This window comes from Crassostrea angulata, chromosome 6 (assembly GCF_025612915.1).
Source record: "Crassostrea angulata isolate pt1a10 chromosome 6, ASM2561291v2, whole genome shotgun sequence".
Classification (NCBI taxonomy): Eukaryota; Metazoa; Mollusca; class Bivalvia; order Ostreida; family Ostreidae; genus Magallana; species Magallana angulata.
The window spans coordinates 10,305,001-10,320,000 of NC_069116.1; the positions used below are offsets into that span (position 1 = coordinate 10,305,001).

The following is a 15,000-nucleotide window of genomic DNA, read 5'->3' on the forward strand; positions in this document are numbered from 1 at the left end:
AAAGTGGGCTTCATATAAAAGATAAATATTTTTTAAATCGTGCAACTAAAGGGACTATTTTTTGTTCATTAAGATGTTTATTTCCTAAATCGATCATTGAAAGTTTGTTTATAATGTTTCTCCTTTAGTTTTCATTTTTTTTAAATTCTAATGTTTAGAAGACAATTGTACTATAACTTTATCATGTAATTTTGAAAAATATTTTGTATAGTATTAAAATGTTGTTGAACAATTATACTACATAACGTGGAAATGTCAACTCCTTTCCATACAGATTCTGAACATAATGTGGGACACTATAATTACATTATGTACTATCATAATTATCATATTATATGATATTTTCTGATTATTACAACTCTTTTAACATATTATTCAATGAACATTACTTTGAATTAGTTCCATAACTTTAACAGTTTTTATGAGTAAAGAAACGAGATCAATGATACATCATATTCTAATTAATCAGAAATAGCCAACTCGTACTTTTATCCAATAATTCTTATTCGGTGATTAAAAAAATAATTAGAGACATGGATTAAGTATTGAATAAAAAAGGAAACTAAATTAGAAAGACTTAGTTTATTTGTTTTTATCCATATCAAAAAAGTTTATGTATTTAGTTAATATTAATTGAGATCACACAATGATCCCTTGCCTGCTTTTATTAATTATTGCACAGGATACATCAATATAGGACTTTTACCATAAAAAAGTATTGATAGAGATGTCAGTGCTACTCTATTTAAGTGTTATTGTGCTCTAGTTATACAGCTCTTTAAATGAGTGGGGTTTGATCTATTGCCAGCCAAGAGCGCTGTAATGTGACAACATCCACACATTTCTGCACAACTAGTCTTTTACTAAGACTAGACCTCAAGGAGATACGCGACACTGTTCTTTTCACCATTTTTTCTAAATAATATTTGATAAAGAGATAAGCAATATGATATAAGATATGACAGCATAAGATTTCCATCAGGGGAACCCAGTACAGATTTTTGACAATTGGGACCGCGCCACGCCCCCTTTTGTGGTGCCAGTGCTTTCAACAATCGGCTAGGAGACATTCAGGAGTCTGTTTAAAACACAGTGTTTCATATATTATGTTGAACACAATCTGCTGTTGTAACAAGTCAAACACGCGTTGTTTACACACCCCGGGAGAACGCGAGAGCGCAGAAAGGCCGGTACACCAACCCTCTTTGGCCCTTGCTCTCTGCCAAAGTTTAATTGTGGGTTTCGTAGACGTTGCTTTGCGCTTTTTGTGTCCCACTACCATTTACGTTCCACGGCGTTAAGAACGCAGTGCATTTCGACGTCTTGAATCAATATGTTATGCAATTAGGCCGAAGACTATGAGACTTCCAGACATAAGGAGGTTGTATTTTGATTGTACTGTCCAAAAGCACAGAGCATAGTGATCAACCAAAAAAGAATTAAAACATTTATTGGCGTCCAAATACTCCGGTGTGCGTACGTGTATCTTAGAGGCCTATAGCAATGTTTTGGCTGTAGAATGTTCACTGTCAACCAATGCAATTCGTAGAACATTATACTAAATGTATTGCAGGGAGTATATTGGGTACGAAATATTTTCGTCTAACCATTTATTTCTAGTAATGCAAAACTAAGGCGTCTTGTAGGGTTTGAAGCAATCAATTAGCGCGAAGAAGAAAATGCATCATGTCATGATGAACTGAAATGACAATACACATCTTGCATTTGACAGACAACTGTTACTGTGTTTACTAACTGTTATTTGTTTCATGCAATTTAAAAAAAATTGTTTGATTCATAGAATACCGCCTATCCGGGGTTTTTTCGCGTCACAAAATTATCAAAAATTGGGAAAATGTGTAATATATTTAACTTGCGTCAGTCATTTTTTGCGATTTAAAAGTTTCTTATGACAAACAATGCCTGATATAGTTTTGCGAATTGATTATTACAATGTAAAAGTGATCGCTAAAAAGCAAAAATTAGATCATCGCGAAAATTACAGGATATACGGTACTTTTACGCAATAATTGTTTCATTTTCTGAAAAGGGTAGTTACGGATTAATTGTAGATTAACTGCCTGTAGAATTTATGTTCACGCAGGAACTTACACCAGATGTTCTTCTGAATAAAGTCGTATACTTCTTATCCATCCTCTGTATTCACATGTTTCTATATGTATTTTGCAAAAGGCATATACCAAAATATTTTGTAAAGAAATTATTTAAAGGAAATAGTAAATAAAAATTGTCTTCAAGTTTTACTTTGAATGAATGGATAAATATAGTTATAGTTAAAAGAAAAATTCAAATCTAAATGTGTATTTTGGTATCATTGCAAACAAAGCGTTATTTTTCATACAATGTCTGCAACCATTACTAAGTATTTCCGAATGACCTAAAGAAGGCATTATATCGTTCAAATATTGCATGTAATTGATCACTTAGATTAAAAAATTAATGTTAACCCAAGTTGAGAAGCATCATTTTTTATATTAAGATCTGTGTCTTTACTATATGGTTTTGAAGCCTTGTATCATCTGCGGAAGGATCAAGCGTCAGTCTTCTAAATCCCCAAAACAGCTTCAACGAGCTTGCTCAAATTGACAAATATACATATCATTTAAGCAATAAACAATGTCTTTTCAGAGAATTTGTTATGAATTCAACATTCTCGGCGGCTATATTATATAAAGCCTATATGTACGTCATCAAAGAAAATTTTGAAATACATCAATTGCAGTTTAAAATGCCATGTTACTAGTAGATGGGAAAAAAAGTTGTTTTGTTCACTACTTATGCAAAGCAGAGCTTTCAAACATTCGGTCCACCGCCGACGTACAGATAAACATCGATATCTCGAACTTGGGGGGGGGGGCTTCAACAAACCGAGATATCCGGGGGGTTTGAGATATCCGAAGTGGCTTTCCAATTTTAATTCCGTGATGTTCTTATATCAATACGTGTTTAAATACCGGTATAAACTGAACTCTTCTACTACTCATAAACGAATATTCAACCAGTTGATTAAATATTTTTAGTTTATGTATTTTTATTTGTGAAATACATATCAATATTTGTAACAGCAATCAAATCATAAAACCAATATTTCGTGAATAATACGGCGTCACATCTTCTTCGCTCTCGACGACAATTTTGAATAGGAAGAAGCACTTGCCATGTGATTGTTGATATTTATCAAGTATGAAACGAAAAATTCGATTTTGAAAATAAAAAAAAACCATAAAGAAATTATCTAGAATTACAATTTACAAAACATATTTATTTATCATTTGTGTTTATAAACTAAGGTATCTTTTATTTATTCATTACGCTCACAGCTATAGTTATAACATTGGAAACAACCCGTGTGCGATTAACCGGAAGTCACGTTACACGCCGCGTGTTCAATTCATGAACTGTTTCTGTTAGAAAAATAAGTTTTCGTCATTGGTATGACAGTCAATAAAAATCACAAGAAAAAAATATAAGAGTTTCTTGGTCCTCGTGATCCAAGTTGTTTGTAGAAATCAAAAATTTTAAATGCATAATTAAGTAAAAATCAATTTCTATAAATCTTAACTAATATTGGTGTTATGGTGCATAATTTAATAGAATGTGAGATATTGCTTAAATTTGGCTGTTGAATTCTCAAATTCAACATTTTAATTATTGAAAGGTTGGTTTGAACCTAATTTTTAAAGTCCAAATTTTGGTAGCTGTATGCATTTCCGAAATTATCAACACAACTAGTGTTTGTATGACTGATTTGCAAATTTTTGTACTCACCTTGCCTGATGGTTTATGAGGGAAATGACGTATGATTTTAAAGATAAGCATAATTCTCTGTAATTATTTTCAAACTGTTTTGATATAAATGCAACAAAACATAATGAATTAAATTTTAATATGCTATTTATTCTATAAATACAACTTTGTACTTAGAGGTCGGGTCAGACAAATCTTTCAAACTTCTATTATAAGATGTTATAGGTGTCTGTGTCATTAATCATTTGTTAGCCAACTTCGAATGAATATTTTTTGAAATGAAATATAATTCATAAAACAATGGAATATTTTTTATCAAAGATAAGTATAAGTGCCATAACCATGCAATGATTTCATTTATTGTAAAATTCCCCATCTTTTAACATCTTTTTTTTCAAAATTTATAAAATCAAAATTTATGAAAGTTACATCACATTTAAAATGATTAATACTTAGATTCAATGTACATTGAAGAAATATTCAAAAGATACGTCCTTTTTACAAGTCAACAAGTGTTAAAAAAGTAAAAAATTTTCAGCAAACCTCTATCTATAGTCCACACCTTTCAGTCTCAAATTTGTTTTCGACTGTTTGGGAATCCCATTTATATAAAGGGACATTTTTTTTGGGGTATGTTTTTTTCAACTGAATGCTTTTTGCCTAACATCCCGCAACAACAATATGTTTAATTGTTTAAAATTCGATTACATTGTATATAGATTAATTATTCCAAAACAAAACATTGCAAAACAAGACATGACTATAGAGACTCCAGTATGGCTATGATATATGTCTTTTCCTGCAAAAGCTGTATTGCGTTGCAAGAAATTTTGAATTTATTTTGATTGGCCTACTCGGCATAAACAAAATGTACAAAAAACGACAAAATGTCTTATGCTATGCGTTCTCTTTTACACTTTTATCACAGAATCAATAAAAGCTTTGTAAGTTCTAACAACTAAATTCTAAATGACCTCTTGTATTTTGTATTTAAGTGACATTTACAAATAATCCATGATTATATAATTAAAAGCAATACATAAATCTTCATTTTGTACCAGGAACCTGTTGAAATAATTGCCATCTGTTGTGGCAAGAATTAATTTAATCTCCTTTTTTAAATTTTACGAAATCAAAGTACAATTCAGGTGTAATGATGTTGCAAACGTTATAATTTTCTGAAACATACGACTTGCATAACTAAAGACATCGACAAATATTCAGCAAAACATTAAAAAAAAATCGAAACTATGAGTCTACCACAAATCATTTTGACCGATTTGCCCCACATCTCATTCTGTTTTACAACTATTACCCATTGCTCAAATTTAAACGTTCTTTAAGAACAAATTTACTGTTTTCTCAGTCGCATTGGTTTTCTTTTAATTTCTATAAAACGGCACTGCTCTGCGTTGACTTTTTTCAATGCTTTAAACACATGTCAAGATTTTGAGCATATTCTCATTTTACACTCAATCCTTTGCAATACACACTGACGCCAAGAAGACAGATGATTATTGTTTCTCGGGTATTCTCTTCGGATTTGGAATAGACAGACCGTTGTTGAGCAGCTGCGGTGCATATATTGTCTTTTAAGCCTATTTACTGAATTCTTATGACGGACGGTTAATAACATGAGAACCTTGTCGTTCTATGACAGAAATAATAGAAAAAACAAATCGTCAAGTATACCCCTTTTCAAATCTCCCACCAGAACGTGTCTCTTATAGCAGAGCTTCCAAAGATTCTCAATCTAGAGTAGTTTGTTTATTTTAAGAAAATATTTGAATGACATTGTCAATGTAGGCACATTTAGATCATTTTGCAAAGAATCTGTTACTAGTGTGTTTTATGTAAAAAAAGAAAAAAAACTTCCAATTTAACTAAACGCCTTGTAGAAGGTTAAATCAATGTATTGAATTAATAAATGTATTTATATACCTATTCATTATTTCAATATTATTTTAGTAATGAAGTTAAGCTGCAGTTTCTGCAACTTTATTGAGGTAAGTATGAAAATTATTTTTGTTCGTAGTGAAATGTTGGGTTTGAAATGTGCAAAAAAGCCCTACAAGGAACACAGAAAACAGTTTCACCATAAAAACGAATCCCCCTTCCAGAAAAAAAGGTATCTTAAAAACTGAATAAAGTTAGTTTTGTTTTTTAAAATGTTCCGTGTGCATGATACTTTAGATTGTGTCAGATTTACAGTTTAAACTTAATATAATGCATGTATGTTAAAATATGAATGAAACATTTACACTGTACAATCGATAAAGCCTGCTGCAAAGAAACGTTTCCTGAATGAACTTGCATTCCCACACATAACATCCCGATGACACAGAAAATGCAGATTTCCTAATCTTCATTCACTGTTGTATAAGCTAGGAAGAAAATTAAAAGCGATAAAACAGTTCTTCTATAAGTCACCCTTATATAAATCTCAAATATATTAAGTAATTGAATTCTTGACGCTAACACAGGTGCTCGATTTCATAATATATTATTCTTTTGAATATTTCTGAAATGAAGTTAGATACTAGTAAATTATAAAATGGTTGACTGCATAACATTATGTCATGTCGTTAAAAAGGATACATATTGTAACTTGATAAGGTATGTTTGCCAAATTTTTATATCGAGTATATAAATAAACATTGATATCATAGAGTTTGTAGAAAAAATTATATTAAAATCCACACTTCAAACTTTATCGTTAACTAACAACTACTGAACATTAAGTTTTTGCGCGAGTTATCAGTTTGATTACAAAATATATGGTAAATAATACCAGGCATAAAAAATAACATTATGGTTCAAATGAATTTAATTTTTTTGCCATGTTTGCTATCATATTCAGGCAAAACTTTTATAAGTTTTGTTGATTTTGTATTATAATATTATTTTTGAACATTGTTGTAAAAATGTGTAAAAAAACAAAATTAATTTTAACCTCATTTTTCCTTTACCAATTCAAATATTTGATCAATATTTATAATCTCTATTAGAGTTAAAAACAGAAAATGACTTAAATTGTATTTTGCAAATCAGACGAACAGAAAATCAACTCATATTTACATGTACAAATAATCGATCACGGTTTTTTTGCAGTCTTCTTATATCTTCCATTGTAACTGTAGCTAGTTACATTTTATTATCATATAAATCGCATATTGTGGTCTCGAGATCAATACAGGATTACAAATTAATTAACAAAATTAAATTTAGAGAAGTAAATTGTTACCTTACCTTTTGTATGTCTGCTTGGATGCTGTTATCAATTGGATTTAATGTGCATTTAATTAGTTGAATACAAATTAATGTTTTCAATGATTTTGATAGAAGGTTACTCTATTTTTGTTCAAAAAAGATTTATATGTCAACAATAATTGACAATAGATTTAATGCATGCTAAAAAATTTTTAAAAATTCTTTGTTTTAATAGTGTATAAAAGTATTTCGCTAGTTTTTAAAAAAATGTATTTAGGTAAAAAGAACTATTCTGTAAAGTATAGTATGTCATATAAAGATAAAGGTACCCTTTGCCAAATACAAATATAGTGACTTTCAAAAGAGATCCATGTATACTGATTATGTCAAATATTATTAAAAATCAGGTTAAAACCAAGACAAATTTTATAAGGACTATATAAGTTACAGTCAAACTTGACACCTATAATTCAACTTTAAAAAATGCTTCAAGTATATTGTTTTATTATAATGTAGACGAGTTCATATAAAAATTAATCGGCATCCATTTGATTGTCTCATTTTTTAAACACTCACTGGCAGTATTGAACGTCAGAAATAATACTATTTTGCAGTTCAATAAAAATCAGACAAAAAGAAATGCATTTTCTTTACTTTTTTCAAGAGAAATAAAGAGAGCAGATTTGTAAACACAGTTTTTTTTTCTTTCAAGAATTAATTTTGGATGAATAAATCTTAGTGAAATAATTTGTTTAAGACCGTGATCAGTGTTATTCGAAAGAAACACCGCCTGAAATGAGCAATTTTTATGCAAAATAAAATTAAAAATATGTATAAACTCCACAAGTAATCTTAAACAAAGTTTACGTCAATGTTCAGTTTTATATGTTTATCTTAGGGAAGCATTTTGGCCTTTATCTTGAAAAAAAAATCATGAGAAAAATGCTTCGTTTGTCACTGTTTTTGTTTTATGAAGCAACAGTAGAACAGCTTATTTAGCATCCTTCTGGACATTATTTCATTATTCAGCTAGTCCACCATTTGCTTCGCGTTGCTGGCTTTTTACTTATCTAGTTTTCGGTCTGGTTAAACATCATTACATAACTCAAAATAGCTCATAAGTCATTTTCTTCGTACTTCTCTTATCAAAAATTTAATTAGATCTAGATTAGAAAAAACACTTTCCGGCACGAACGTAGTTTTAACAAATATGCCGATTTGCCACCAGAAACAATATACATGAGGTTTAAAACGCAATTTGTATAAAAACTGTTTAAGAAAAAGAGCATAATATCACAAACCTTTCAAATTAGTTATATTCAATTAAATTTGTTTGATTGTTTCTCGTGTATCTGGGTTAGAGGCCAACATCGTTGACTGATACGGTAGACTGTTGGAATTAGGTTCCATTAGATACACGTGTCGTGGAATAAATAACAATATTTACACTATTACCATTGCACTACTCTATCTACATTTCATCAGGAACACAGCTTTTATCACTGGTGAGAACAATGCAAAGAAAATCATCTTTGTTGTTCATGAATCAATTAGCAAAAACTCTTCTGAATGGCTTGTTTGTTGTGATGATGGTCTCCTCTTGTGAAAATTCAACATCAGTGCTTGTTTCATTTTCCCCAATTTACATAAATACACAATTTATTATTTAAAACACCAGAAAGTTTTCTTACCTTGGATTTTAGATCACTGTTGTTAAAACAGTGAGATGTTCTAGGTTATAAAAGAAAACGCCATAAAAGTCATCCTTAAACGCCTATACACATTATAAGTTTGACTGCGTATTTGAAGTTATAATTTAAAAAATCATGGTTTGACAGATGGTCCTCTAAAAAAACGATATAGGTTTGGTATGCATGTTTTAGTTAAAAAAATTCATAGCAAAAGAATTCAGTATAAAACAACCGAAATCACATCATAAATGTCAAACGTTTATAATAAAAAAAATTCAGACTTCAGAAAGAACCCCAAAATGTTAATGTTGCGTTCCAGACACAATATGTCTGTTTTGACTTTTGAGAAAATATATTTCATTGAACTTCTGGAGACTAGAAAACGTCAAAGGTTAAATTCTTGCTGTTATTTTTGGAAAACACAACCATGAAAGATCAAAAAAGTTAGCAATTAATGTGCTCATTATTCCGAACTCTGCAAGGAATTGTCCGAGGACAACCCACTCATCTTACTACAGTACGCATGCGCCTTAGCAAGAAGGGCAAAATACAGTTTTTTGGTCTCTTAGTCCTGATAGAAATACTTCGAATGCACTTTTAGAATCACTGTGGTCAAACTAGATCTGTAGCCGAATAATAATAACTGGTGTCTGGTACAGGTTGTATTCATCGTTAAACTATGCTTCGAGAACAATGTAATGAATTTACATTTTGCATTTTGGAGACAGATGACCTTGTATGATATTACTATGATTTTTTTTATATGAATAGATTTTTGAATTGGAATTTTGGGTATAGTTCGGTCCACTTATGCTTAGAATTTCAAAATTATTCCAAAGATATGTGAATATGCTTTCCTAAGTGAACCCACCAAAATAGCTCTCAAGAAAAGTCTTTGATCTCGTGAAAATGCTTTCCTACACTTGGATAAATAATCGCCACATTAGTGCAATAAGAAGTAACAAGAGGCAATTAATATTATACCGTACAATAGGTTCTTTGCTTATCGAACGTGCTTGCTTTATCTTTTCCAATTTATCACGACATTAATTCAATTAACTTTGCTGTTGATAAAATCGAGATTTGATTTTCATTTTGATGGACTTTCTTATGAAAAGGCACGCATGAATTACACAAAATCCATTCCTATTTTAAAGCAAGAGGAGGGCAATTTTTTGCTGCTTTTGCAATCCCTTGCAAGACTTGCTCTTCTGTCACATTTCAGGGTTTCATAAATTAAATTGGGTGTGAAATTTTATGTTTTGTCATATATATTTTCTGATAAGGAAAGGAGATTGTATAAATTATCACAATAACTTGATTCCACCGATACACAGGTGTTCCGCTTCTTATTCATGCATCTGATCAACTCTAAATTTATCTGCAAATGTATTCACCAAAAATTAAGTTTTGTTTAGTTACGTTGTGTATGGTGTATATTTTTGGTTAGTATCTTTTCTCTTTCTGTTCGGTTGGCTGAAGGTTTTTTCGGGGGGGGGGGGGGAGATATTTCATTTTAGTTATTAAATGCTACCGTTTTGCAAAATGAACTCACCTTTCACCTGTGAAAAGGCAGAGTTTTATGATTAAGTTTGTTTATCTATGTTCAGCGTAAGAAATATGATCTGAAGACGCACCGGCTCGCACCTGGGGGAGAAGGCTGATAAAGTGCAGAGAGAGGAGCAGTTCTGTAACACAGCCTCCTGTCAACAAGAGGATGCGGCTTGCTATTTCAAGATAGGATCTTTTTTTTTATGTGCATGTACTTATAAGCAAACGTAAGAGAATATCAATTTTCTTTCAGTAAACAACTACTTATTCACAGTGGAAAAAGAAAATGAAACTTTATAAAAGGTAAACTTGCCATTTTTTAAAGTAAATGTACAGATCTGATCATTTGCATTCTTATGCATGTGGAACTTTGTTTGAAGTTTTCACCATTAGTATTCGAATAGGTGCTTTCTTTTACCAGAGTCTCCAAGTCTGACCCAGAAAAATCAGAGCAAATGAATCAGGAAAATGACAGCTGATCATATCGCAAAAATAAATCTTAAATGAGTTACAAAATTAATATGTATTCTAAAGCCGAATTCTTCAAAATGTCTACAGCAGTGTATACTTAATGACCGGTCAGAGTATGATGAGGAACTATTCGCCGCGAAGTCAATCAAATCTAGTTTAGTTACTTTATGTTAATAGGTTGTATAAGCTAATTTTCAGAAAAGAAAAACAACAAAAATGTATTATTTGAGACATTTATTAATCATCATAAATCGATGATTACAGATTTAATGTTTCGTAATTTTCATGGGCATGACATAATGAGCTATATTCTGAGATCTCGTATTACACAAACAAGCGTACAACATACACAGAAATGGGACTGAAACGGAGAGGTATAGATCATTACACATCCATTCAAAATCAACAAAACTGGACAAACAATTCAAATCGGGAAAATAAGTAGTCATCCCTTACAAATGTCACTCAAGACTGAATGTGTAGATAATTCGACAAGCCGCTAACCATGATAAAATTTCACAGTTGTCGATTTGAAAACCGATGTTTTAGCATCAATACTACAGTGGTAATATAATACAGTCATACATATAAAACACACACAATGATGGGTAAAATCGTGCCCATAACTCATTTTCATTCCATAAATAAATTCACTCCATCACATGCATACACCTACACATAATAATATTCATTAGTTAAAAACCAAAAGTGTCTGGAATGGAAACACATTAAGGAGAGTTTATGCACGGGTCAAAGGTCACCAGGCTTCTCCTGCCATTTCCGAGTGTGAAAGGGACGAAAAATTTCCTGCCATGGAATTTGGAGGTCCGGGGTGTCTGTAGGGTCCATCGTGCGCGTGCATCTGAATGGGGTCGGGGGAAGACGAAGGGTGTATCATGTCACCTGGCAGAAACTGTGGTTCGGGACCCATGTTATCTATCAAAGAAAACAAATTATCATAAACAGGTCATCGATCATTATCTCAGATATAAAAGCAAAGATAGGAGTAAAAAATGTTCCCATTAAGCATGAAATTATTATGACTTTTTTAAAAAGTACTATTTGGATGTAAATTTTGAGCAATTTGCGTGCGCCACAGGCAGTGAATAGAGACGCTTTGCAACATTCCTTAACTTTGTCAATAACCTATGGACGCAGTCTGTTACAAGTCCAAATCATTTACTCTTCTATTTCGCATTGTGTCAATTGTTTGGGGCCCATTTCGCTAACAATTAAAACATTAGCACGTGTCACCCTTCTCCTACCTCGACACATCTGCACGACGGAGTTCGAACCTAACTATTGATTTCCTGACATCTTTTTCTTTTATTTTTCTGGACAGCTGTGACTTTACCGTAGAATTATGGAAATCAAACAATAAATTATCTTGTTAATTTCTTCTTTTTTTTTCATGTTTGAAAAAAATCACCGGAAAAATATCGCTTCTTTAGCAGAATTAGAAGATCATGGGTTTTGCGTCCTTTGCTAACCTTTTCCAAAGTTCGTTTATCTAGTGATGAAAAAGGGATACTAGCTGGAAGAATTTTCGATCTGAATACATGTATTCCTCATTCCTATTAACTTTTGCCGAGATAGGTCGGCTCTTTATTATCGAACAGCGAGTACTCTCTTTCTTTTTCTCATTTGAAACACAGATAAAACAAAAATTCCAATTTTAGAAGAAAATTGGAAACGTCTCCCAAAAGATTTTAAGGTTTAGCGTCGAGTCGCGTGACGTTATCAGGAGTGCAGAGAAAGAAAAGTATTTTCTGAACACGGCGATATCCACGCGCCAAATCCAATTTCCAAGTTGGCTTTCACAGATAAATTTCCAAAGCATTGTCTAAACTTTATGATTGAAGACCTGCGCGGGATCCTAAGTGAGTCACTATTTCGCGGACTGGGTGCGAATGTTGGACCAAGATGGATATATTTCTCTTCATAAATTTAGTCGGAATTGGTTCGTGTTCAACGCTTTCTTAATTTATGGGAGCGGCCATTGCTTTGTTTCGTTTAAAATTGCTCGGAATAACGTTTTCTCAGTTCGAAGTGCAGAGTTGAAACAAATGAATCTAACATTATTTGCTGAAGAGTATTAATATTTTTTCCAGGGGTGCACGTATTTCACTGCAATCTCTTAACTAAAGTTTTTGAAAAAAAAATTGTCTAAATAATTTGTTATACATGTATATATATATATATATATATATATATATATATATATATATATATATATATATATATATATATATATATATATATATATATATATATATATATATATAATATATATATATATATATATATATATATATATATATATATATATATATATATATATTATATATTACAACTTAAATCCATTAACATGAATTTGATAATCTTATGATATACTTACTGTTATGATGAAGTGATTGTTCCATGGATAGAGGGGGCGTTCCTTGAGACGTTGGGGGAAGGAAATTCATGGGCGGGGGACCCCCGTCTCCCTGACCCGGGAAAAAGTCATTGTAACCTTGGTAACCTGGATAAAAATCTTGTCCATTTTCTGTAATGAAAAAAAAGAAATTCTTTTTAAAATGGCATGTATCTTGCAAGAGAGCTGAATTAATGATATAAAGAAATATGTTTTACAATATCAAATCTTCATAATTTTGACAGACTCAATCAGATAAACAGGCGTATATAGATATATAGATATATAGATATGTTTGTTGCGTTTGCTGATCCTATCGAGACATAGACAAGAGTTTAGATGATCGTACAAGACATCAAAGAATGAGAATGGTTCATTAAGATACGGAGCCTTGTTCGGGCAGCTCATCTTTTAACACTAATAGATGCACTATCTCTCCCCAGCGACAGTAGAACAAGGGCCCTGTCACCACCTTAGACCAATCAGGGCCTAGTTCATGTCAACGACTTTGCCCTTCTCGTGCTCAGCGTCTAATAGTTTGATAACACCAAGGATAGAACCCCGCGATATTAATACTGCAGGGGGTGAACCAACAACTGTTTTTGACCCTCCTACCATTTTTCTTCAAACAGTGCTTCAACCATTGCCTGTTTGGTAACGGATATCAAAGAATTTAATCTAAGTTTAAGATCATCCTCGGAATTTGTGTTTATTTACAAAATCACTTTGCTCTTTGTTTCATGTTGAGGTATTCCAGCTTTTTGTTGCGATTTTGGTTAATTTCAAGTTGTCATTTTGTCTATTTCAATTCGCGTGTAAGCGGTGTATGTATATATCGGAACGAATTAACATAAAAGCATCTTACTGTAAACAGAAGTAAAATATTTATCATATGATTTGTTGTTCATTTTAAATAAAGTATGAAACACACAGGACACAATTATACAATTTTAACAGGTTTAACAGTAGCATCATGAAACTGAAAAACTAAGTTATCATCTTAGCGTAGCAAGAGATTATCATAATGTTTTGTTTTAAACTTTTAACACAAAGGAACGTGCTAATCACCCTGTATTTTCGAAGATAAAAGTGACAAACAGGTGTTTTGTCTCAAATCCGTTCTAATCCGAACACACTTATTTCCACATTATTCACATATATCCGGTCCGCAAGACTTTACTGTAGTTCAGAGCATTTAAAAATAATGATATACACACGGAAGTTCGCAGACGTGTTCAGGCCGTGTACAGCACCAAACTAACAAATCATTCTTGTAAATATATCTACCAAATTTTGGAGCAAGAGTGTTGAAATATGTTAACAATCGTTGGAAAGTTTGGGCAAGATGGAAAGGAAACACTCGCGATTAATCATCATCGGTTCTCTCTGTATACAGGACCAACATTCTTATTGTAAGCAACCAAAATCTGGCCAACAGATTCTTTCTTATTTTTCTCCATTCCTGAAATGTGTCGTTTAACAAAGAGACTTGTTCACCATAGATCAAAATGCAACGATGAGTGACGGGGGAAATGTGTGAACCGTGACCAGAAACATTTAAAAAGAAAGTTTTTAAAAGATGTGTCTGATAACCTATATATTTTTTGTGTATGCTGCATCTTAACTGCTCCCTAACTGTGCGAAACAAAGCCAGTTTTTCTATTGCCAAAGGGCATTTTGCTCAACCCTTCTGTGATTCTTATTAAGAAGTTGAAAATTGATTTTGTGTCATTATCAGATGTACAGGTTTTCTAGGCAGTCGCGAATCATTTGCTTTAGATACTATCGGTCCATCCACTCCGAGAGATGTGGGTGGTATTTTTCGATTAAAATATTCTAGAATTTTAAAAGAAGACAGAGCTATATCAATTTTACAGTTCTTCTTGTTTTGAA

At 31.9% G+C, this 15,000-nt stretch overlaps 1 protein-coding gene across 1 annotated transcript in view; it reads right to left on the minus strand.

Moving 5' to 3' along the window:
* Positions 1–10,910: 10,910 nt before the first annotated feature.
* The window catches only part of LOC128188947 (LIM/homeobox protein Lhx5-like), a 20,825-nt gene continuing 16,735 nt past the window's right edge, over positions 10,911–15,000 (minus strand). The window contains exons 5-6 of the mRNA XM_052860280.1: positions 13,090–13,239; positions 10,911–11,627 (exon numbers count right to left, since the gene is read on the minus strand). Of these exons, the coding sequence (XP_052716240.1) occupies positions 11,449–11,627; positions 13,090–13,239 (329 nt within the window). The 3' untranslated portion in view covers positions 10,911–11,448. The remainder of the gene's footprint in view (positions 11,628–13,089; positions 13,240–15,000) is intronic.